The sequence below is a fragment of the Polypterus senegalus genome, chromosome 10 (genome assembly GCF_016835505.1).
Source record: "Polypterus senegalus isolate Bchr_013 chromosome 10, ASM1683550v1, whole genome shotgun sequence".
NCBI classification, from domain to species: Eukaryota; Metazoa; Chordata; class Cladistia; order Polypteriformes; family Polypteridae; genus Polypterus; species Polypterus senegalus.
Genome location: NC_053163.1, coordinates 16,339,949 through 16,365,890, shown reverse-complemented (window position 1 = coordinate 16,365,890; position 25,942 = coordinate 16,339,949). Strand labels below are relative to the sequence as shown.

General features: G+C 35.9%; 1 protein-coding gene across 2 annotated transcripts; it reads right to left on the bottom strand.

Annotated features, from left to right (window-relative positions):
* Nucleotides 1-3,269: 3,269 nt before the first annotated feature.
* LOC120536813 lies at nt 3,270-24,468 on the bottom strand. 2 transcript variants are annotated; one of them, XM_039765313.1, is made up of 9 exons: nt 24,383-24,468; nt 21,489-22,076; nt 19,902-19,997; nt 15,835-16,068; nt 14,971-15,130; nt 13,762-13,806; nt 11,048-11,665; nt 10,285-10,336; nt 3,270-4,669 (listed from the first exon to the last, which is right to left on the bottom strand). In XM_039765313.1, exons 2-9 carry the CDS (start codon nt 22,059-22,061, stop codon nt 3,475-3,477), a joined length of 2,973 nt encoding a protein of 990 aa, XP_039621247.1. In that variant the 5' UTR covers nt 22,062-22,076; nt 24,383-24,468; the 3' UTR covers nt 3,270-3,474. The 2 variants fall into 2 exon arrangements, with proteins under 2 accessions (XP_039621247.1, XP_039621248.1); XM_039765314.1 differs by having other exon boundaries at nt 21,489-22,071; nt 24,383-24,453.
* Between the last annotated feature and the right edge of the window lie 1,474 nt (nt 24,469-25,942).

Genomic DNA, 25,942 nt, shown 5'->3' with positions numbered 1-25,942 from the left:
TAAAATACAAAATTAACAGTATTATTCAAGGCAGCTCATTTAGGTAATCCTAGGGTTTTACTTATGTCTTTAATGCATATAAATGCACATCTTTTAAATCATATTTAAAAGGCAAGTTTATATGTGGATATTATAGTCATGGGGGACTTCAACTGCCTGAATATTAACTGGGATGACCTTGGAAATAGTGGAGCACAAAAACAAGAGTTTTTAGAAGTAATCAGTGCTTGTTTTTTTAATATAGTATGTTAAAGCACCAACACGAGGTGATTGATGCCTGTCTGGATTTGGTGTTTTGCAATAATCAGAATAGAACTGAAGGTGCAGAGGATTGAAACACTAGGGTCAAGTGACCATAATTTACAGGTAATACAATTCTCAATGTTTAGGGAGAGCGCAGATGCAAAGACCAAAACTGTTAAATTTAACCTTCTTAAGGCAAATTTTGAGCAGATGCAGCAAGGATAGGCTGGGATAAACTGTTAAGTGTAGAAGTACATTTGAGGATTAGTGGAACAGTCAGTCAGTCATCATCCAACCCGCTATATCCTAACACAGGGTCACGGGCATCTGCTGGAACCAATCTCAGCCAACACAGGGCGCAAGGCAGGAATATATCCCGGGCAGGGCGTCAGCCCACCACGGGATTAGTGGAACAGGTGAAAACCATTTTATATGTAATGCAAGTACATACCTAAATTTAGAACTAGTAGGATATTAAAAAATCTCTTCAGTAGGTAAAACAGGAAGTTTGAAAAAAAAAAAGCCGCAAAGGAGAAAAACAGCTGTATAAGGAGTACAAGATTAGTAACTCCAATGTGAATCATAGCGCATATGAGAGCATGAGGGCAACCATTAAGAAGGATATTAGGGAGGCTAAAAGGCAGTTACAGAGAAATATAGCAGATAAGGAGAAGGATGACCCAAAGAGATTATTTCAGTATTTTAGTAGTAAAAGAACATCCAAGGAGGAGGTGAAGTGCATCAGAAATACCAAAAGGAAATTAAAAATACAGACAGTGAAACAGCAGATGCTCTAAAATCACATTTTTATAAGGACTTCACAAGTGAGCAAGTAGATAACCTCCCAACCATAAATGGGACTACTAAGGAGGCACTGAGTGATATGGAAACTGTAGAGGAAGAAGTGTGTCTTATATTAAGTAGGTTGAAATCAAACGACTCCCCAGAACATATCGTACATACTGTATATAGGAGAGGAACCATCTTCGGAACTACTGCTGGTCAAAGAGCACCTGGAGCATTTCCGGGTGCCTTATAAAAGGACCCAGCAGCCAATACTCGGGGAGCCAGAGTTGAGAGGAGGAAGACGAAACTTGACCGGAAGAGTGGAGGAGAAGAGAAAGAGAGGAAAAGAATTGTTTGTGCTTGTGCTGCATTACTGTAATGGGACTTGTGGGAAACGGGGAAGGCATTTCCCACGAGGAAAAAGAGAAAAATTAAACATGTGTGCCTTGAACTTGTGTCCCACGCTTCTCTGCGTTGGGTTTTGTCGGTGGTTTCAGCCTGGTGGTCCACAATATATATGTATAAAGTTAGGGAGTTAGTATATATCAGAATCAGAAAAACTTTATTAATCCTGAAGAAAATTACTCATGTTACAACTTAATAACAGACAAGGGACATGTTACACTAAGAGCACATATAAAAGTAATCATGTAAATATACAGTAAATAAAGTATAATAAATGTATGTATCAAACTAAAGTACAGAATGTTGCATCCATCCATCCATCCATTATCCAACCCGCTTAATATTGCAATTTTTGAGAACAAATAAAGTTATTCTGATGTGAAGAGCAGACAATTTATTGCACAAGAACAGACAGTATGTTGCACATTTCAAGTACTTGAAAAAATGTACCTGGATATCCAATAAAGAAAAAGGGTAATAACTTAAAGTGTGGGTGAGTGACCGGAAAAGGAGTTCTAGAGTGTGATGGCTGATTTCCTGTGACGTTCAGTGGAGCACTTGATGCTAGTCAGTCTACCGCTGAAAACGCTCCTCTGTCCAACCACAACACTATGAAGTAGGTGATTAGCATTTTCAATAATAGACCGAAACCTGGACAACATACTCTGATCTGCCACAGTTTCCAAGCTGTCCAGTTTCTCTCCTACCAAAGATGATATATACAGTATCTTTTTGTACCATATTTCTCTTGTCCAATTATTTCCACCATGGTTACTGAAGGGGTATATATATATGGGTTCAAGTTTGTCCTGTATTTCAACAAAGAACTCAATCCCAGGGAGCAAGCGTCCCCTGCTGGACCCCCAAGTACTTCTAAAAGTGGACCATCTCTATATCCTCTTCTTGAATAGTGGCTGGACATAGAGGCTGTTTGGTGTGGTGAAAGTCAATAACCAGTTTCTTGGTCTTGCTGATGTTAAAGTGCAGACAATTTACCTTGTACCAAAAAACAATATTCTCCAAATGGCTTCTATACTCTTCCTTGTCTTCCTCTTCCCCCTCATCAATATACCTCGTAAGTGCAGAATCATCTGAGAATGTCTGCAAGTGGCATGACCTGGTGTGATATTTATAGTCATAGGTGCGGACAGTTCCTCCATCTTATTTTACAGTGAATGAACATTGTCTATTACAATGGCTAGTAACCAGTTCTAAAATCTTTTAACTTTGCTTTTACTCTTTCGCTGACATATTGTCATCTCCATCTGTGGATAAACAGCTCCTACAGTAATGTGAAACTGAGCTGCTTAGCTGCACAAGTAGCTGGTCATAGAAGGATTTAATACACCCTTTTATTTTCTCAGTGTTTCTTACATTTTACAGATATTGCAGATATAAAACAACCTTCTGGTCCTCCTTGCTACTCCATCAAATCGGCATCCGTGTGTGTGTGTATTACAGTTCATTGGTAAATTGAAAATCCATTTATAATCCATTTATTGGATTTCTAGTGGCTGCTATCATTGACAAGTCATACGCCAAACCAATTCTAATCTTAAATAAGACTAGTAACTAATAAAACAAGTTCAGAAATAAAAAGAAAAACAGTGACAAATACAAAGCTTCTATCAAGGGCTGCTGCTTGTACAGCAACCAGAAGTGATTATTGAGGCAGAGCAAAATTACTGCAACAATCTGTTCAGAAAATTGGTTTAAAGTATATTAATTTTGAAACAGCTCCAAAGGTTATGCTCTTTTTGAATAGCTATCTCTTCAAAACATAACATACTAAAATACTGTACAATCATCTGACTAACCACACAAACATACATTAAGAAAATGTAAGTGATGTTTATTGATCAGTTCAAAGTGAAACAAATAATTTTCAAAAAGATCATGTGCATCATAGAAATGAAATGCTAAAACAAGAAAGTTCAATCTTTTGAGAAAATGGATTACATCATATATAAGGCAAACATACACATTTAAGACATCATCTAAAGCTGTGTAAGGATAGCATAATTCCAAAACAACACAACCTTAACAGTCCAGTGCCTTTATCATTACTCTCACCGCTGAATCTGTAAATGCATTAAGTGACTCCTTAAGGATTAAATAATCACTTCGAAAAGACAAAGGCATTGCACAAGTAGAGCCAAAGAAAGGGAATAAGTGAGCAGCTTCATAGGCAATCATCCGAGTAACAGTAGCATTACTGTGAAAGTGTCTAGAAACTGTTTGAAAATTAATATCGGAGATTAAAGGATCAGTAATTTCAGCTTTCAGAATTTCCAGTGATTTCCCTTCTGTATCTGCAAGTCTACTAAGTGATTCATCATTAAGGCCAAAGTGCTCCCGTATATCACTAAGCACTTTTGTTAAAAAAGGAATATTTAGGGAAGGCCCAAAAGCAGGCACTGCTCCAAAAAAAGCTGAAAACGCACCTACAACAATAAAACTTCCTACTAAAGAAGAATACTTTTTTTTAATCACAGATGTAAAAAAACTGGGATGAGAGAGAAGAAAAGCATGCCTTTTATTCTCATTTAGCACTGATTCAAGAGTGCTGCAGAACTTATAAAAATCAAAACCATCTGGACTACTGCTAGACACAAGGAAGATCTCATCTGACTCAACGTCATTCTTCTCCAGGTTCTTGATGTGGTCTTGTCGAATTTCTTCTAATACTCTCTCTCTCTCTTCCTCACGCTGCTGTCTTCTAAGAATATCCATTTCAATATCTATTTTGCTGCGCACAAAGTAAAACCGTTTGCGTGCTGTCTTCATCTGCTTTGCCAGATGGAAATCAGTTTCTGTAAACTCATTACCTATTACAATGATAAGTAAATCATACTTAGTAAGGTTAAGCAATTCAGAATATTTATTGGCTTGGAACATTGGTGTGCCAAACCCAGGAAGATCCCAGAAACACACAGTAGGAATCATAGGATGTAAATAGGGTGTTGCAACTTGAGTGTGCTCTCCTGAACGATTGCCCATCTCCCTGGCCAATTCAAGTGGGAATCCTTTAATTGCACTGATTAAGGCTGATTTACCAGTATTGTGTCCTCCTGCAACTGCAATGTTCAAGGTCCGTTTCTCCAAATCTTTTTTCATTTCTTTAACTCTTAAAACCAGAGCTTCGATTCCATTTTCATTATAAAGTGATGCCAGTTCTTCTGCTTCAGTTTTTTTACAAAAATTTGAAAATGCAGGTATTAAACTGGCTGTTTTTCTAAAAACAAGGAAAATTGTTTTTTATTAGTTAGGATTATCACTAGACATTTAAAGGCTATTTATTTCTACAGTACCTCAACATAAGTAAATAAATAAAACATTTAAATCAGTATAACTGACAGGGTGGCCAGAGAGCAAGCCGCTGAGAATGGAAAATACACCACAGAGTTGTTCTGGGCCAGACTACTGTTGAGCCATAATGAAAACCAGGAAAATGATAATATATTTTTTTCTTTATTATTATTATTATTATTGTTTTTTTTTTTGTTTTTTTTTGCATCATTACCACCTATTAGGAAAATTATTGATATATATGGATGAGTTAATGAACACTGAATTACACTTTAATTATTCAAACAGATGCATCATGCCCATATCTGCAGCAGGTTTCTGGCTATACTGCCACAGAGTTAAGTGGTACGACAAATTTGTAAAGGCCAGGAAATGACAGACCAAAGGTTCAAGCCTTTTTAAAGTTTGCCAAGGTCAAACCAAAGGATAAGAAAGACAGAAGCACGTACACCCAAAATGCTAACAGAACTGAGAGTCAAAACTTTAAATACTAAGTCCTAATTATCTGAAAATAAAATATAAAAAAGAGCTAATTACACATGTACAAGTTTTTTAACTAAATCCATAAACTTGGACAGTGACAGCAGTGTACTGCCCTCCTGCTGTATATAGGTGAAGATTCAAGATGTAATATATGAGTATTCTGACCAGTATTGAACATAGTGATCATAACCAATATGGTCACAGCCATGCAGAAACATGGAAAATGTGCGAGCGATGAATGATGATGGAACCAAGCAATATAGAGGATTGTCTGTACAAACACTCAATTTGATCAAAATCATGCTTCTGAGACATATTGTAATAAAAAGTAAGACTAATTAACTACTATGGAGCTTCTCACAAAAGCCGTATATAAGTGTCCAAGCAAGCTACAGTTTTACTTGATGAAATCTTTCTTTGATACTTTACATCTTTTAAATAATAGTATTGTAAACTGTTAGGTATTGATTTAAACTTTGACTCTACATTCCCAATGAATTTGGCAAGATGCAGAACTTCTGTGGCCTGAAGAAACCTTTAAGCAACTTTGCACCCAGGCTTGAAGGGGTCTCGCTTCATCTATATTTTAAAGAATGTATACTTAAAATAGATTTTAGCTACATTTTCTGCATTTTGGTATTATTGGATTTACTGTGTTTTATTAATTTAGCTTTATTGAAATGGCAAGTGTATATATATATATATATATATATAATTGTATATTATTATTAATATATTATATTATAAATATATTATATCCACATAAATGAAAGACCTTTGTGTGTGTGTATGGAGCAGTCCACTGTGCTCACATTCGACAGTAGAAAAACCTGTGTGCCGCAACTGCCACCATGCAACAGCAATGCCATGCTAATAACACAGATAAAGAGACACATCATTGAAACCAACCAATCTCCACAACTCAACAATGTGCAAGTGAAACACCTCAGCAAAACAGGGCAAGTTTTCACTAAAAACATTGTCTATCTAGAGGTATTTTCTCTAGACAAAGATTAATAGGACTCATATGCCAGCGATACAGCTAAGGTATTGCTAGAGTCTTCTTTACGAAAGTCAGTGAAGCAGCCAGCACCACAGGGTCCACGTCCTCCGCACTGGGTAATTCTTAAAAGTTACCTGACGCCTGTCCAAGCTCATGAATATTGTAAAACTGCTAAGAGAATCATCATATTGTTTTTTCTCCAGAAGACCACACACAGCTAGTATATATATGTTTGGTGGGACCAAGGTACAATGATAAAAGCATTTAGTGAGGCTAATTGCCATATTTCCACAGGAGTTAATGGCACAAGTAGCAGCACAGTGAGTAGGCACCTGCATTGATAAGTGACCCAGGTGCTGAGAGATGCTCATGTCAGTAGAAAACTATGTGGTCTGCTCCTGCCAAGGCAGTGAGTCTCTTTGGTTATGGTAGGTGACCACATACATGTAATTCTTACACTTCAGGCACTGTAAAGTAGCTACAAAGGAATCTTGTTTTATTTAAGACAACTGTTCATGTGTGAATAAAGGTATAATGGGGGCACTATAAAGCAGCTATGCAGAAGTCTTGTTTTGTTTAAGGCAGCTGTCCACATGCAAGTAAAACTATACATGTGGACTGTTAGATATATGTTGCATTAATATACACATTATAGTTTTCTTGAACTATGCAGTGTAGGTGAAACAAAACAATAAACTTGGAAATTTCTATGATAATGCACTACAATCCAAATCTTGATGTAAAATGGTGCTGTGGTGATTCCACAAAATATTGAGTGAATGAAGAATGAATTGAAGAAAAAAAAAGCGCAGAAATGAATTCCGCATATTCAAGAACCATAATTCACGGCAGAGCTCTCTTCCCATTGGATATTCATGGGTGTGTACAACGAAAACGGTCGTAATAAAATGTGTCAAGATCACAAAATAGAATATCAGCTCAATCCTCTGCAATAAACAGTGGCAGTGACCCAAATAATATACTCTACAACTTCAATGAAATGAGCCAATATTTTTTTTCTAACCCTAATTTTTTTGCTTGTCATCCAACTCCACAGGAGAAGGGGAAGCAGACATAACCATCTAAGGACTAGAAAGCGTCGGTGGAATTTGACAAATCAAGGTAGCTCCAATATATAAGTCACTGTACCAAGTCATCTAACAATAGTGTTGGACAATAAACCTAGGTGCTAGTTTCTTTGAAAATAACCCGCAATTGAAGTCTCACGTAGCCAAGTCACAACCTCTGCCCAGCCCAAACGTTTTCAGTCCACAAACTGTTTAGCAACAGATTGTTCAAGACTATGTGGTTTGAGTGATTCTTGGGATATTCTGAAATCATTCTTTTCCCTTGACCTTTCGAGGGATATAAAATAGTCCTTCTGGAACATTTAAAGGAATATTTTGCAAGTCTAGGGCCAAACCCATGAAAGACAGGATCTTCTAAAATAGTTTCAGCTAAAAATTGTTCTGGGTTGGAGTAGTTTATGACTCCCGCAGAATGTCTTGCCTAGGATGAATCACTAACTATCTAGTCTACGTGATGTTTAAATATTTAGACTATTTTCAATACACAACCTTTTTTTATGATCTTTAAAAATTACAAAGAGATATTTTGCCATCTCACTCGGGTAGCATCATTTCTCTGAAGCTAACGAACCAGTTGCATTTTATATTGTCACAACCGTACATTTCCATATTCATAGATTACCCCAAGTCAAATCATAAATTGTTAGTAAGTTACAATATAACCTAAACACAATGATATGTTTAAAATTAAAAAATTTTGAAAAAGTACATAAGTCCTGTTAATGAAGTAGCAGTTTTTTTTTGTCTGTTTATTGTACTTGAGACAACATAAACACGTTCAATTTTTAAAAAAAATTAGAAAAATGCATAATGTGTTCTGGGATTGGGCTAACTGTTTTGAAAGACATGCCAGTTCATTTTGTGATACTAAAGTAGACCGTGATGTCTGTGTATGTGATGTGTGTTTGTGTTCTCCCTGTGATGGGCTATCATCCTGTCCACTGATTGTTCCTGTCTTGTGCCCAATGAACTTCTATGCATCCCCACTCTCTGATTTTAGAAAATGGATGGGTTGATGGAAAGCTGAAGAACTTTGATTTTTAAATTTGTGTCATCAAAGAGACATTTTTGTTTACTAAATATTTTTCCACGAGGTGTGTGTGATGCCTGGTTGAGGTTTGCTCAGACTGCCGTACCGTTGTTTGTGCCAATAAAATCCAACTGCAGAGCCAGACCACTGTACATCACTGCAAGTTTACTACAGAAGTTCTAGACCAGCAGTTATAGGAGGGAAGTTGAGGTTAGGAGTTAGTATGGTTTACGTGTAGGATAAATGGTTAAAGATAGGGGTTATTTAATGTTAGGGGTTTGTTTTGTTAAGGTTAGGGTTTGGTATGGTTAGTGTGTCAATCAAATTGATTTGTGACGATGTATAAACATTTATTACCAATAAACGTAAGTGGTGTATGGTGCTAGCTCTGCAGGTCAATACATCTCATTTGTGCAGGTAGCACATATGTCGCACACATGGACAGATGCACGCGCACGACTTTTCTGCCATTTAAACAGCTGATTGAAGGTCTGTTTTGCCAACAATGGCTATATGACATGCTAAAGATGAAAATACCAAAATACAAAATATACAAGATGAAGTAACCTCCTTCAAGCTAAATTTGAACAGTAAACTAGTCCACAATTTATGAAGCAGAGAATGATTCTCTGTATTAAGGATATGTGGGGTTTAAGTGAAAGATTCAGATTCATTGATTATAAATTAGCTGTGGCATTAATGAATAAAATACAAACTTTTGAGGAAAAAAAAAACACTTTATTGGAAATTTATTTTAGTAACATAGTACATCCATTTTCATGCCCTACCCCTCCACCCAAGGTCCCTATTAAAACTGCACCTATGCCTATTTGTTAGTGTAGGTGCAAGTTAAAAGACTTTAATAATACCTTACCATTAGGCCTTTAATCACAATATATTCTGGTTTTGAATTTAGGTTAGGGTTTCTGGCTTGTTGTTTTGAAACAGTTTGCTTTTGTGGTACTTTGAACCTTGCCTGCAGTGACTCAGTTTGGTCAAACCCTTCTTTTGTTCATTTCCTGTTCATACATTTCTGCTTTGAGCTGCATTATTTGTATGAAAATGTGCTATATAAATAAATGTTGTTGTTGTTGCTTATTCTCACCAAGATCATAACAATAAGATTCTTTGAGAAAAAAAAAAAAAAACATGGGAGCCCATATATTCTTTGTATGAAAAAAATGTCAGACACGCTATCTTGCTACTGAAACCCTGTGGAGACGCACTAACAATATACATGCCATTTATAAAAAAGCACTGTAGAGAGAAGCAATTGGATATACATTTATTATGTCACAGATGGCTGGGGTTTTGACCTGGCCAGGGGTCCTAAAAGGACCGGAAGGTGGCATGAATAGCTTCCGGGCCATGAGGGGACAACTGCCCTGTAGCAGGAGAGGACAACGGGAAAAGAAAGAGAAGATTATAACTCGTTGGGACCTGTGGCCACTGCCAGAGGACACCTTAAACCTTGTGGGACCCGGAATTAGTTACTTCTGCCACACTCGGCAAGATGGCAGAGGAACCTGCCAGGGACGCCCGGAGTGCTTTCAGTGCAAAGGGCAACACTTCCGCCACACCAGGAAGTGCAGCTGGAAGTCCGTCATCAGACACCTGGAGCACATCAGGGCGGGAAATAAAAGGCGCCGCCTCCTAACAGTCGGAGAGCTTGAGTCGGGAGTGGGAGCTGGACGAAGGTCCCAGGAAAAGAATAGAGGCAGTTAAGGACTGAGAAAGAAGGTTTATTGGGGTGATTGAATTGCTGAGTGCATTGTGTGGTGTTCGAGACTTTAAATTCTGTATTTAGAGGTGATCAATAAACGTGTGACTTTGATAAAGATGTGGTTTCCGACTGGTGGTGTCCGGGCGAGTCTCACAATTACATAATATTTATTTGTAATAATAATGATACTTAGAATAAGAAGGATATAACTTACTTCTGACATCTAGGACATTTATTTATCTCCTCCACTGGTAAATTAGCCCCCACTAAAAAAAAAGGACAAGTGTTAAAACAGGGTTACGTCATATTGCACTTTGCTATGCAAACATGCTGAACATATGCTAAACACAATCATTAAAGCATCTGTTTAGCAAGAACTCCAAAATGCATGCAGTTAGCTATAACCACTACAATAATGTGATGCTTCTAATTATCTTCAATTTAGAAGCAAAAGTAGTTTAACTGTTCTTTCAAGGAACATTTTTCACAGTTCTAAAGTAGTCACATCCAAGTAGGAAATTAGTCTTCCACTTCACTTTAACCCCAATTTAACAAACTCCCTTAAAACTTTAACCATTTGATATTATTTACTCATGAATCTTCAGGGAGGAACCCACAACACCTGACTGCTGCAGACAAGTTTTTAAAATGTGAACATAGATAAGACTAAAGTGATTATAAAATCTTTAATTTGCATAGGCCATGTATTACAGAAAACATAGGGGCTCACTCCAGCAGCCTGCTTAATGCCATCACCATATTGTTGGCTGGAGTCTGCAGGTGCAAACCTGCATACATCTCACTAGAATGGTGTTAAAATAAAAAAGAAAGAAAAAACAAAAAAAGCAAAAAGTGTCTGAGTTCATGTAATATTTTGATAATTACAAGTTCATTCAATGATAGTTTAAGATCAATAAGAAAAAAATCCCTTTATCCTACTAAATATGATCAAATTATTTTTTTTAAACTGCACTCACAGTCTGAGGGTTCAGGAAGGCTCTTTTCCATTTGTTGTTCCATTTTCACCTCTAAGTCATTTTTTTGGTCTGCTATATAGTATTGACTTTCATTCAGCTGCATCATTTCGTCGATTTTCTCCAAAAGTTGACTCCTCTGTTTCTGGTCGTCTTCCATAGCATTGTCAAAAATATGATGTCTGTTACTACACAGTGCTAGAAGCTGTCTCAGCTCTTTGTGCCAGTGACTGAAAATTTTAACAGATTTGCTTGACAGTTTATCTCCATGGGTAAACAAGACCAGGGTGTTTTTGAAAACCTTCTCACCAAAGATCTCCTGAAGTACTGTCACCATCTGCTTCTCTTCATTTGTAAAATTGTCAAATTGCAGCACCATCAGAAACACATTGGGCCCAGGAAATGTTAACTCAATGCTATTTTTGATCTGGTCGGTCATCTTCTCATTAAATAAGCATGGTGTTTCAATCACAGTAATGTTTCGATCATCAATGATGGCCTCTCTCTTTTCACATTCTGTAGAGCTAAAGTTGCCAACACTGAATTCATCATTGCCCAGAATTTTGTTCCCTACAGAGCTTTTTCCAACACCACATTTTCCAAGCAACACTATCCTTAGATCTAAAACAAAATGAATAATTAAAATGAGAAAAATTATACTAATTCAAATTTTTTATTCTGTGGTTGTCAATAGCCTTTAACATCCCAATCCACCAACAGCTAGTACATTCTTGCTTTGTTGAGTTGGTGGTATGAAGATTTTAATTTACAATTCATATTGCTTTTCTAGGTAAATATAAAGCTTATGGGCTTGTGACCCGACATTTGCGCGATAGACATATGCGCGCCGACAAAATAGCGCCGTCAAAATCACGCAGACAAAATCGCAAAAGTTTCGTTAAATAAGAATTACTAGTTTAAAGCATATATAATAATGTTTATTTTAGAATTCAATATTATAAGACGAGGCATGCCATCAGCACAGCACACAGATAGTCCTTAAGATCACATCCTGCATATGTAGGAAGAATTGCAGCAAGACGTCTTGATAGTTGAGAGTATTTAGACTTGCTGGCTGCCTGACTGCTGGTAATGCCGCTTTGTATACGACGCGTTATGCCAACCCTCGACTGAGTTATTTGTTTGCGGCATGCCATCAGCAGTTATAACAGTTATAACCTAGCACATAATGTGTACATAATGCGCACGTACGCGTCCCACTCTCTTGGCCTCTCTCGCGATTTTGTCGTGGGAATTTTGTCAGCACGCATTTGTCGAAAACCAGTTAGCGGGTTTGTCGGCACTCATTTGTCCGTCGCGGTTTTGTCGGGGCGCATATGTCTATCGCGCTTTTGTCGGTGAACCTATGGGCTAAATGTGAATTACAGTCCAGGAACAACAGGAAACTAACTGGCACAAATGATGAAAGATTGAATTATGCTGAATTTGAGTTCACAGCAAAACTTGAGAATTTCGCATCAGAAACATTTTGTGAAATTATGGTGCTTTGTCACCAGGGATATTAGCAAAATTGACACAGTAAGAGAGGTGTTAAGCTCCTGTTTGGGAGCCACCACAATCTCTCCTTTAAAGTGGGGTGATGTTGAAGGCCTCTCCCAGTAGTCAGTCAGTATGGGTGAGGTAGATATGGCCACTAACACCTACCACACACACACTCCCACTACACATGGTGCCTGCCTTACTTGCTAGTATGCTCTTCTAAACAGCTGCAAGGTGAGATCTACATTGTAGGCAAGAACAGTATATTGTTTTCTGCTGTGCCATAGCTTTCATTGCTAGAACCAGTGCCTGTTGTGTAAATACATTTTGTTCTTTCACAGTTTGGGAGTGATATATGTTTTATTACATGCAATTTTAGGTTTCAAAATTGTGAACTTACATGCAATTTTAATTTTACCATACATTTCATGAAACTGTATGCTGAACAAAACTGTTTCATTCATCAATAACTAACAGTCTGGTTAGATTAACTTGGTAATTGCGGTCTGGGATGACATCTGGAACCATCATTGTGATTACTTCTGGGGTCAGCACTAACAACATGAGCTCCTGTGGCTGTCCTCCTAGAATTCACCCTACACAATGTAGATGTTTCAGCAATTATGCACCAAAGCACACACTTAGAAGGCTATAGCCAACCTGCAAGGTATCCTTCTTAGTAAGGGATCACACACATATTGTATACTGTAGCAAGATAAACTGCTACTTCTTGATCCAGCAATGGACACATAATGGGGAATGTGCTTTTTTAGAAATGCAGCCATATTAGAACCATAATTTCCTTCCTAATATTAAGATAATTAAATATTATATTAAAGGAAATATATATTTTACTTTATTTAAATGCAGCTTTCACTCCCGCATACAAAGAGCTGAAACAGCTGAAGGCAATTCTTCAGCAGGTCTTTCAGTGGTTAGAGGAGTCAGAGCCACTAGGCACAGGAAAGACAGAGAAGACCATTTGAAGTTCTGTCAATGTGGAGAATCCCATGTGTAGTATGGGTTTCCCCTTCAATAACCAAATAAGACAAGCTATATTTTGTAAGCAGATCAGTTTTTGAAAAAGTAATAAATCCTGAATAATGAATGAGATCATGCAACATTACAAATGATGTTATTAACATATTCTTGAAGCTTTGGTTATTTACTAGCTAATAACAGCATATCCAGCCTTTTTCATAATAAAAAGAACATACCTTTTTTGATCACCGGAGACGCACTAAAAGCAATTATTTCATTCACTGCATAAGAAAAGTTAAAATTAATATAAATTAATTCATATTATAAAACCAGATGATTTCAAAATGAGAATATATGGCAATATAGTTTCTAATTCTCAAATAACATGTACATTATACGTATATAGGATTTTTTTCAATTTAGTCTAACTTTAGTTCTAAAGCAATGACTTCAAAAGGGATAAAGACAAACTTGAATTCTAAATTATAAAACTATCCTAAAATTCTAAAACAGATTTATTTTCTTTATTGAAGAAGCTAAGAGTTATTACTTTCTTAAGTTTAGACAAGAAACACATCTAACCCACATCATTATATAAAATGTTATCAATTACATCATGAGCAAATACTGTATACTGTATGCACAAAAAATAACAGGCAATGGAAAAGGTTTTCCTAGTAGCAAGCAAGTCAACCTAAGAGTGTGTGAGTAAAACATCAAAGATATTTTGAAACATATTCAAAAACTAATGAATTAGTAAATTTTTTCTTAACTAAAAGAACAACCAAAAAGAACACCAAAAATGTTAAAAGAATAAATACAACCTAACAATATGCCCCATGTCTGCTCATTTTTTCCTCTGGGTGAGTTTTCCTCCCACATCACAAATATGTGCACATAAACTTAATTGACAAATCTAATTTAGTTTCTGTGTAGGTGTGCCCTGGATTAGCTAATAATAATAATAATAATAATAATAATAATAATAATAATAATAATGGTGGCATGGTGGTGCAGTGGTGGCACTGCTTCCTCGCAGTAAGGAGACCTGGGTTTGCTTCCCAAGTCCTCCCTGTATGGAGTTTGCATGTTCTCCCCATGTCTGTTTGGGTTTCCTCCGGGTGCTCCGGTTTCCTCCCACAGTCCAAAGACATGCAGGTTAGCTGCATTGGCAATCTGAAATTGTCCCTGGTGTGTGCTTGGTGAGTGCGTGTGTGTGTGTCCTGCGGTGGGCTGGCGCCCTGCCCGGGGTTTGTTTCCTGCCTTGTGCCCTGTGTTGGCTGGGATTGACTACAGCAGACCCCCATGACCCTGTAGTTAGGATATAGCAAGTTGAATAATAATAATAATAATAATAATAATAGAAGAAGAAGCAGGTGTTTTTGAACCGGAAGGCTATTGGTCAATAAGTACTGCACAATAAACTGTGTTTGTTTTAATCTTACCTATTTGTTCCATTTCTTCAGATTTCTTTTTCCACATTTCATTAATATGATCTTCAATGTCAGCAACAGGGTTTTTGATGGTTTTAAAGGAGAAGTCCATAAGGACAGTAACACATTGTGCATCTTCATTGGCTGGTGGAGAACAGAGATTTGGAAATTCCTACAAATAGGAGTTTGGATAAAATATAAATATTTTGTGGACAAAGAAGAGTGATTTGTGGGTGACTGTACCTCCTGGAAACAAGCCTGGGCTAAATCTGTACAATTGGCTATCTGTGTTTTGTGTTGAAAGAATACAAATAAGTAATGGTTGCAGAACTGAGAAGAAGTGCAGCTGAAGGAGAGGGTTTGCCTATTTCACTGCTACAGTGGCTAAAGCATATGAGGATTTACAAAAAGCTTCACCAAGAATTCATTGTAGATATTACAAGGAATGTATATTTAAAAAAAAAAAATTCTCTGGATACTACACAGATTTGAGAAAAAGTAAAACTATATAGATTTTGAACTCTCCATATTTAATTTTAAATTGTAATGCATGAAAATTTGACATATTATACCTAATAATAAATTGACATAAGCAGTTTAGCTATTCTTTTTTTATGTGTTAATAAGGCTTAAGTTTTTTAAAAAGTTAAAGAATTTTTAATTTCTTTCTTTTTTTAATTTTATTGTAATCATTCCATATAAATAGATCAAATTTTACAAAAAAAATAGGATTGAAAAACAAGTTCCCCCCCATACCCCAACTTAATTTATTTCTAGTGTGAACTGTTGTAGTATTTCATTTCATTCCAGAATTTAGCCCCAAAAAAAGTATATCTCAATATTTATTATGTTGAAACTTTGACATTCTAACATTACCTGCAGAAAATGGATATGATCATCATCCTTTGAAAGCTCGGCAAGTTCTGTGTTACTCTTCTTCAACTCTGCTAATTCTGCATTCAGTTGTTTCACAAGACTGTCAGCTTGGCTTAGTATTTCCGTTGCTTTTCTTTCAATCATTGTGGAAATATCTAAGCCAATTCTGTTGATTGCCTCAGTCCACTTCTGACAAAGCACTACAACATTATCTTTCTCGTTCTTTTCAGAATTCTGTTTGAGAGACAATAATAATAATGATGATATTATGATGATGATGATGATGAAAAGAAAAGCACTTCAAATAAAAAACATTCACAATAATAAAAATAGCAAATATATTTTTGAGTGGAGGTAAAAAGGAAAATCATCTATCCATCCATTTTATAACTCATTTTAGCTGGCAGGTAAAGGCCTAACATGAAAGGCAGATGCTTTTAGTGCACAAGGTGTTTTAAAATGGAACACTGGAAGGATCTCCTGTATATTAAACTTCTTAATATCATTTGCTACTGTTGTCATGGAACATCACTACGGTGGGCTGGTGCCCTGCCCGAGGTTTGTTTCCTGCCTTGTGTTGGCTGGGATTGACTCCAGCAGACCCCCGTGACCCTGTAGTTAGGATATAGCAGGTTGGATAATGGATGGATGGATGGAACACCAAGCTGCTAGGAGATGACCTTATAGCTTTGCCTTTAACATGCTTGTCTATCAAGTTCTTTGTGCTCTCTTCAGACAACTCCCTCCTTTGCTTTCTCTGGTTCAGTGTGGGACACATGATAACATGATCACACTTGCTTTGATTTACTCAATGACATATCAAAAGCTTGTGGGTATAAATGGGACAATTGCTTTTCCTTTACTCACTTTTCAGGAGACACAAAGCACTTTTAATTACTGTAGTATAACATAGACTTTATTTCTTGTATAACACCTTTCTATACATAATACCACCCCAGTTCATTATGCAAGTAAAGGCTCATGGTACAATTGTTCACATTCAGTATAATTATTTACATTCAAGGGTAACTGAAAGACTTGCCCATGCCTGTGGTCACATAGTGAGTGAATTGCACCAGCAGCCAAGTGTCTTAGAGTCCACTTACTGAACACCTAGGCCTCACTGCCTACCCAATACTACCTATTTAGAATTTAATAAAAAACCTGTTAGAACTTGAAAATATCAGAAAAGTTTAAAATTTAGAGAAAAGAAAAAAAGAATAAACATGGTAATTGTTACTTACAGTATGCACTAACTTTCATATTTTGTCCTGATATTGCAACTACTTTTGTTAGATGATTAAAATAATTTCATTAATATTAGGTTTAAGGCTACTGTTTAAAGGAAACTAAAAACCAAAAGTGACATATGGCAAATATGTATATCGCTCCTTTTGAATGCTAATATTCACTCTCATGTTGTAATCGGATCTCTTGATATTCCAGCTCATATCAACAGACAAACTGTACCTGAAAATCAGGTTTAACTGATCACTCTGTGTTATGTTAAAGCCAGGATCTGTTTCCTGTCTCAAGGATGTTTTTAGTTTATTTAATGTTTGTGCTGTCTTTCAACATTATTTTTCATATAATGTTAATTTTGTTTTGATTGTATTCTTATTGTATGTTATTTGCTTAGTATCATTTATTCATTCCTTTATTTTTAATGCTGTTTTATGTTAAGATTATATGTATTAATCCCCTTTGTTTTTTGCCCTCTCTCCTGTATGTGAACAAGGGCCACCTAATATTACAGCAGGGGTAGTAGCTTTAGCATTGCATTCCTGACAATGACTAATGATGAAAAATATTGGAAAATTAAGACAGTTTCAACATAAGCAAGATTCTGATAAATTAATTAATGCCATTTATTTCTAGAATTAACTACTGAAATGTTATTATTATTCAATGGTTGTTCAAAGTATTCTATATGCAGCTTTAAATTGTCTTAAACTAATGCTGCAAGAATTCATACTAGAACTGGAAAAACTGATGGCATAACTTCTGCTCATGTTTTTACATTGACTTCCAGTTCAGTTTACGGATGATTTAGAAAATTCCTCAATATAAAGCTTTAAATGACCAAACATATCATTATATACACACCAGAGTGTGCATTAAGATGTGAAGAGGCCAATCTGCTAAAGAGTAAGGATTAATAAAACAAAAGGAGAAGGTTAAGCTTTCATCTATAAGCACAAAAGCCATGGAACAACATGCCTGTTTGTATAGAACATTCCCTGTTAGAGCCATTTTCCTAGTTCTATAAAATTCATGAATACTTTACTAGATGATAATGCATAAAATATGGGAGGTTTCTATAACCCCCATGAATAGAATTGTGTTGGTATTTTCCTGCCATTTTCTAACAGCTTTGAGTGAACAATGTTCTCCAGTTAGTGTCTAGCCTTGCCTTGTGTAAGGTACAGAGATATGCGGTTTTTAACCGTGTTCAAGTTTGTGCTCGTGATCGTGCTTGCGCACGTGACCGTGCCTGAACACATGCCTATGTGCTAACCGGCCTACGGGCCTTTTGAGTGTGAAGTAATTCGTAAAATAGCACTTTTATTTAAATGTTGAACCGTATGCTTAAGGTATACAGAAGAAGAAATTAAGAGCCTTTAAGTACAGAAAGAAGTAAAGAACATTTAAGTATAGAAATAACTAAAGTTTCTCAAGCTAAGTTTATATAAAATACATTTTTTCTTTTTTTTGCCTTTATTCTACGTGTGTAACTATTTTTCCTGTTATTCTTGTGTGGATTATTTGTCTTTAACTTTCACTAAATATTTTAAAACAAACTTTTGGACTGTGAGATTTCTTTGACACGCGTTTTACTCGTGCCTGACTTCGCCTTATGTATCGGCGGCTACATTCCCCATCAGTCTAAATTTTTAAATCCAGGCTGATCAGAATAGACCATTCAGCCCAATAAGCTCACCAGCCCTGTTTACCTGTTTTCTGAAAAATATCATCAGGTCAGCTTTTGAAGATGTCTAAAGTAGTACTATCTGTCAGATCTCTAAGTAACTTATTCCATGTCTATGATTCCCTGTGTTAAGAAAAACTTTTCATCTGTGTCCCTGTGTTCTTGGCAAATAATTTATGTTAAAGTAAATGAGGGGATCTGCTGTACTAATTCCCTTCAAAATTTTAAACAATTTAATCATGCTACCTCTTAATCTAAATTTGCTTAAACTGAAAAGGTTCAACTCCTTCAATTGTCATAACTCATACCTGCAGTTTTGTAATAAGGAATTTAAAACTATACACAATAATTTAGGTGAGATCTTATTAGTGTGAAATATGGATTAAGTATGACGTCCCTTGACTTGTATTCCACACATTAGGCAGTGTAATCAAACTTGTATTTAGCCTTTATAATCAATTCTGTCTACTTTTCTGGATGTTAAAAGACAGTATTCCAGCATGACTCCAATGTTCTTCACATAAGGTATTCTTTCAGATTTTAGACTCCCCATTTTTTATTTAAATGTAAAATTTTTACTTTGCATATAGTACTTTACATTTGTGTACATTACAGACATATCTCAATACTAAAGGACATATAGTGCACAATATTATTAGTACCCTTATATATTAATTAGTTTGAAATTCATATCGCTAGTTGTATGTGCATGTATGAAATTTGTATTTTACCTGTCAATCTGATATTACAGCATTCAGAGTCTTTATTCAGTGAAGAATACAATACAAAATAAATAAATACATGAAGCTAAAATGCATATTGTACTGTAAAAGCAGGAAAAAAAATAGATTTTGTATTTTGGTAAATGGATAACAAAGTAAAAACTGGAGAAATATGCAAACTTTACACAGAAAGCTTATGAGCTGGAAATCAAACTCATGTTCATGAGTGGTGAGGTGTTAATGGTTGCTGATGTGATTATAAAAATTTATTTTATATTTTATCATACATCAACATAAAAATGAATTATAATAACTATAAAGTGAAATTTCAGAAATACCTGAAGACAAGGTCAAATGATATTGATGGACATATAAATTATAACAATGCAAACAAAAACATAAAACGTTAGTCCCACCTTAACAAGTTGAATCATGTTCGCGAGGTCCTGTAACTGCTGTTTCCTGTCCTCTATTCTCTGCAGAATTAATTTCCGAGTGGCCGCACATTGATCCTGATTGAAGATACAAGGCGAAACATTTCAAAACACTTTCAACGGAATTGATCTAAACTTTTTCTTTTTCAGCACTACCATCTTCATTTTACCAAATCTCTTTCCAGTAGCATTTATATTTATATTTCACTGTGCTACATATGAAATGGGTTGAGTTCTTAAACTGAAAAAATGTAAAAAATTAAAAAAAAAAAAAAACACTGCACATTAACTTGTTACAGTATTAAAGTAAATGAAAATGTGTATACAACTATTAAGGATATTTGAATAATATGAAATTGCAAATTCCACTTTCCACATTTGTGTTCCCTTTGAATTAAATTATATTTTGCCCTTTTATTTCAAAGCATATATATTAAGAAAATGCAAAGTAAAGTTTTGTACAGTAGGAATGTAGCATTGTATTATCTGAGGAGAGAAAAGTTTTTTATTTTTTTGTGGAGCTTTGTGTTTCCTGCTCTGTCTCCGTTCAGTAAAACATCCATCCATCCATTTTCTAACCCGCTAAATCCGAATACAGGGTCATGGGGGTCTGCTGGAGCCAATCCCAGCCAACACAGGGCACAAGGCAGGAACCAATCCTGGGCAGGGTGCCAACCCACCACAGGACACACACAAACACACCAAGCACACACTAGGGCCAATGTAGAATCGCCAATCCACCTAACCTGCATGTCTTTGGATTGTGGGAGGAAACCGGAGCGCCCAGAGGAAACCCACGCAGACACGGGAGAACATGCAAACTCCACGAGGGAGGACCCGGAAGCGAACCCGGGTCTCCTAACTGCGAGGCAGCAGCGCTACCACTGCGCCACCGTGCCGCCCTTCAGTAAAACAGGAATGGCAAAAAATCCAAATGTAATGGAAAGTGAATGCTTAATTTTAACAGGAATGAGAAATTTTTAAATGAAACTAAATTGATTAGATTAATCCAAAATATATACACCCATGAAATAACAGGAAAATAGTTGCAGTGGGTCAGATCAAATAAAAACAAATCCATTGAGTAATGACTGCACATGCTTACTTCTTTCTGTTTATCTATCCATCCATTCATACACCTGTTTCCGCCACTATGGTTTTCACGAGTCAGTGTCTATTTTGGCTGAATAGGGAGCAAGAATTTTCTCTTAACTGGCTCATAGCACAATCACACTTAATCTCCAAACAGAGTAAAATTAAAGAGTCTGATTTTTGGTGGATGGGCAACCACATCAAAACAGGAAAAATAAGCATACTTCACACTGAAAGCTTCACAGTTATTAATAAAACTCATGATCAGGATAGGTGAGGTGTTGAGACCATAAAGATGAACTTTGTACTTTATCATAGAGCAAAATACAAATAAATAATTACTATGAAGTTCAAACCCAAAATGAACGTTTATGATACCTTGCCGAAAAAATGGATAACTAAGTGACGTAGTTTCTAAAATGAATTTTATGGAAGATAAAAGTTTACATTTTTTCAATGGATCCTGTAACTCATTACCTGTTTTCTGTTTCTTTCTTCTCCAAGTGTAGTAGTATTGTGGCCCTTATGTTCTAGGATTAGGCACTGTGAACAAATTAACCTCTGGTCAGTTCTGCAGAAAGCTTCCAAATTCTTTTGGTGTAGAATACAGGTGCTCCTTTCAAGAGGCAAAGAGGAAGTTTGAAGATTGTGGTTCTTCAAAGCCTGAACCTCAAAGTGAGGCTGAATATGCTTCTCACAGTAAGATGCTCTGCATGTCACACATAATATTATAGCTTTCATCTTTTTTTCAGGACAAATATCACAAGTTACATCGCCTTGTCCAGCAATTTCACAAGATATGGGCTTCGATTTAATTCCCTTGAATATTTTAATGACATCTGCAAGTTTGGTATTCTTTTTTAATTTTGGCTTAAGGGCAAATACTTCTCTGCACTCTGGGCACATATAAATTCCATCAGTGTGTTCCCAGTACGTATTTATACACTTCATGCAGTAATTGTGTCCACATGAAAGTGAAACTGGGTCCTCCATATCCTGCATGCACACAGAACAAGTAAACATGTCGCCTGACAAATTGCTTTCTGCCATGTTTCTTGAACTGCTCTGAGAAAATAAAACAAAACAAAACTAGTTAGGTCACAAGGCTGTCATTTTTAACTTTATGGGGTACAGAAAGAATAATTTTTAGAGAAACAGGTCAAATTATAATTTGTCTGAACTGTTATGAAACAAACATAAGGTTTGTGAAAACAAAGGAAGACTTTGAGTAGTAATTATTGCTACTTGCTGTTGAATAATGCTATAGTTGGTATATAAATATGTGCGAAAAACGACTTTGTTAAATATTCCTATTAGTCTTTCCAAAACCTGTTACATGTTGCAATAAAGCAAAGATCATCGTAAATGCTGCCAGGGTGTTAATTAGAATGCAGGGCAATTCAATTTGGCTGTTACATCAGCCACAAAATGTAAATATTAAGACAGTGAAAAAAAAGTCAAAAGAGTTAATCCTTGGTGGGTGAGTTAGCCTAGTGGTGATGGAGACGCATATAGAATATGAGCAAAGTCCTTTTAAAAATAATGACAGACCACCACATTTTATAATTCGAGTAAGTCCTCTGCTAGCGCTGAACACTGTTTCTTTCTTTTTTAATCTTCCCAGTAAGCGTATTAGGGCCAGTGTGGATAAAACAAAAAAACGGACACAATGAAAGGAAAAAAAAAGTATATGTCGAGATTAAAGTCGACATTTTGACTTTATTCTCTAGTTTGTTTTGTCGTTAAAGTAGAATGACAACGAAGCATGAACTTCACCTTAAAATGAATATTTTAAATTACTAGATTTTCTCAAACCCCGTCATAAGTTAATGTAGCAAATTAAATGCTTTGTATTAAGTGCACCTAACCTGCATGCCATTGGACTGTGGGAGGAAATCAGAGCACCCGGAGGAAATCCACGCAGACACGGGGAAGAACATGCAAACTCCACGCAGGGAGGACCCGGGAAGCTAACCTGGGTCTCCTAACTGCGAGGCAGCAGCGCCACCACTGTGCACCGTGCCGCCCTGCTTTAATTAATGTCATCATAAAAACTATATCAAGAATTTATGTTAGCATTCTAAATGTTCAGGGAGCAAAAGGAAATTAGTTTAAGAAGAATGGGTCGGGGAACACTTAACACAAAGCATTTAATGTGCTCCATTAACTTATGACAGGGTTTTAGAAAATCAAGTAAATTAAATATTCATTTTAAGATGAAGTTTAGTTTACGATGTTCTTCTTCAGCGTTTCTCAACCTTTAAGTATTTGCGACAGTTTTCATAACAGTTTTAATCGCGCCCCCTTAACGTTTTTTTGAAACCCTAATGACATTTATTCCTATATTTTTTGCTGCCGATACACCGCTACAAGTTTTATTATACCTACTTAACTTTTATCGACATTTATCTAACTCCATATTTATTTTTCTAGTATCCGAATGTAGTTTAAGTTAGTTTGTTTTGGTTTCAATAGGTGTATTTTTCATATTTTCGTTTTCTTTTTTTCACATCTTCGCGCCCCCCTTTTTTGTTACTTCGCCACACTCACAGGTTGAGAACCGCCGTTACTTTAATGACAAACTACGAGAATAAAGTCAACATAGACGGCGAGATTAAAGTGGAAATGTCAAGAATAGTTAACATGTCGACTTTATTCTCGACATATACTTTTTTTCTTCACTGTGTCCGCATTTTTTTCTTTTCCGTGGCTCTAATACGCTTCCGTATTTCCCAGTAATTACGAGGTGAACGTGTATTTTTGGTATCCTGTGTGATTTTTCCTTAATGGATATTCCTGTACAGACGGAACAACATTAATAATTTTTGCTATGATGGTAATAACATAAATCTGAGTACTGGGTGGTTACAAGGCAGGCATTAAGTAGACTTACACGGACAAGCAAAGTTGTGGGTTTCTTTCCGCTGAAGTAACTTTTTTCCCCAAGTTCTAGTGTAAAAATGCTTAATTTGACCGATTTCAAGAAATATCATTTTACTTCCCTTCTGATCTCGACGATTTTTTTTCCACTTATCAAGACTATTGAAAACTTAAAACCGCATACCAAATGCTGATAAAGTAAACGAGAGTAATGGAAACATTAACTTTTCAGATTTTCTCGTGGAAAACCCATAAAGTTAACTTTCTATCGTGTTCTTTAACTTTTAAAAAGCTCAAAAAACAGAATAGAGTTTCACATGCACAAAATAGAATGATACAGGGAAATGTTGTGGTGGCAACCGATGAGTGTATTTATGCATTTGGTATACTGAGAATATATGCATGCACAGGGATTAAAAATTAAATGTTTTAAAAACAAATTAGTGTTTCCAGTGTGCTTTAAGTAAAGCATCGTTTAGTAAACGGCTTACCTTATTGTGAAGCCAGGTACAGTTTTTCTTCTCGGAGATAAATTAACTGTGAGCTGGTTAAAAGACTTCCGTCTGCTAAACAAAAAGCAATTAAAAAAAAAAAAAAAAGTAAAACGAAACTGGCAGTGGAGAAGCAAAAAAGTACCACCCGCTTCCGAAAATGTAAAGACTGCGCCTTGAAAGAGTTTAAATGGACAAAAAAATTACGATACAACTCAGTCGTTAATAATAATAGTAATAACATAATATAGCAGAACATCGCATAACGAAACATTTTACACCCGCTAAACGTATTCCAGATTGCTGGGGTTTGCGTTACCAGCAAAAAAAAAAATGGGGGGTGGGGGGTCGAGATGGTTAATAAATCATGCCCAACACAGTGTTTCCTTAGCGGTGGATGTATAACCAGTGTGAAAAACCGCAAGAGCATCTCCATAACGCATCTAGAAGACTGCTCCAATAACTATAATCGCCACCCCTCCAAGTTGGTTTTCGAGCCACAAGTATGAATTCAGACTGCACTAATGTATCCATTTAACGTTATATAATACTTTTAAACCTGAAGTACAGTAAATGTAATCAGACAGAGGCACCTCATTAATTAGGTGGATCTTTAGTAGTTTAATCACTCATGCCCTTCAAGAGTAAATACAACTCTGACCAGAATGAATGTGCTTCCCACAGAAACTGAGGAAGAATATATTCAATCAATTGTTGATTTCAATTTGCTAGATGAAAATTAGTTTATAAATTCCTGTTTTGAAGAGTTTATTTTTTATAAAATCTTTTTGTGTAGTTTGGGGATAGCTCCAAATTATTAGTATTAGTACTTTAAAGAAAATACTTTGTAGTCTTTAATGAGGGAAGTTTAGGGAAGTGAGCTACAGCATAGTTAAACCTCTAAATTGCATGTAATGCAAAAACATGTTTTGTTAGAGTTTTGTTTTGAAAGACTTGTTTAAGATAAACAAATATAAAGATAAAAGTTTCTAAAAGTATTAATAGCAAGTGTATGTCAAATATTTATAACTAACATTTTCACACTTGGTACACTACTATCAGACCTTCACTAAAAATTCACAAACATTCAAATTCAAAATATGTTGGAGCATTACAGTGCAGATAGTTGGGGGTCCCAAGTTCATACAGTGCTACTTTAGATTAGAGTAGAAAGCACTTTCCTAGGCATGGCTGTGGGATGATCATCTGTTGTCAATGAATGAGCTTTAAAGGTCCACAAACATATGAGTGTTTATTTATTTATTTTGAATTGTTATTTTATTCATTGTCATTTATTTTATATTTATTGTATTGACATCGCAATATGTTTTGCTGTTGTTTATGTTTTGCTCATCACAATTTTTGACACAATTTTTGTTGAAGTGACCATATTGTTTCCAAGTTGATTATTAGGCATGTTATCTGCATTGCATATGACGTCAGTATCCTGATGCTGATAGTGGTAGTGCACAATGTGTCCAAGGTTTGGAAAAAAACAAACAAAAAATAAATAAATAAACACTTTCATTAGATTTACTTTGGGAAAGCATCTTTGTCCAG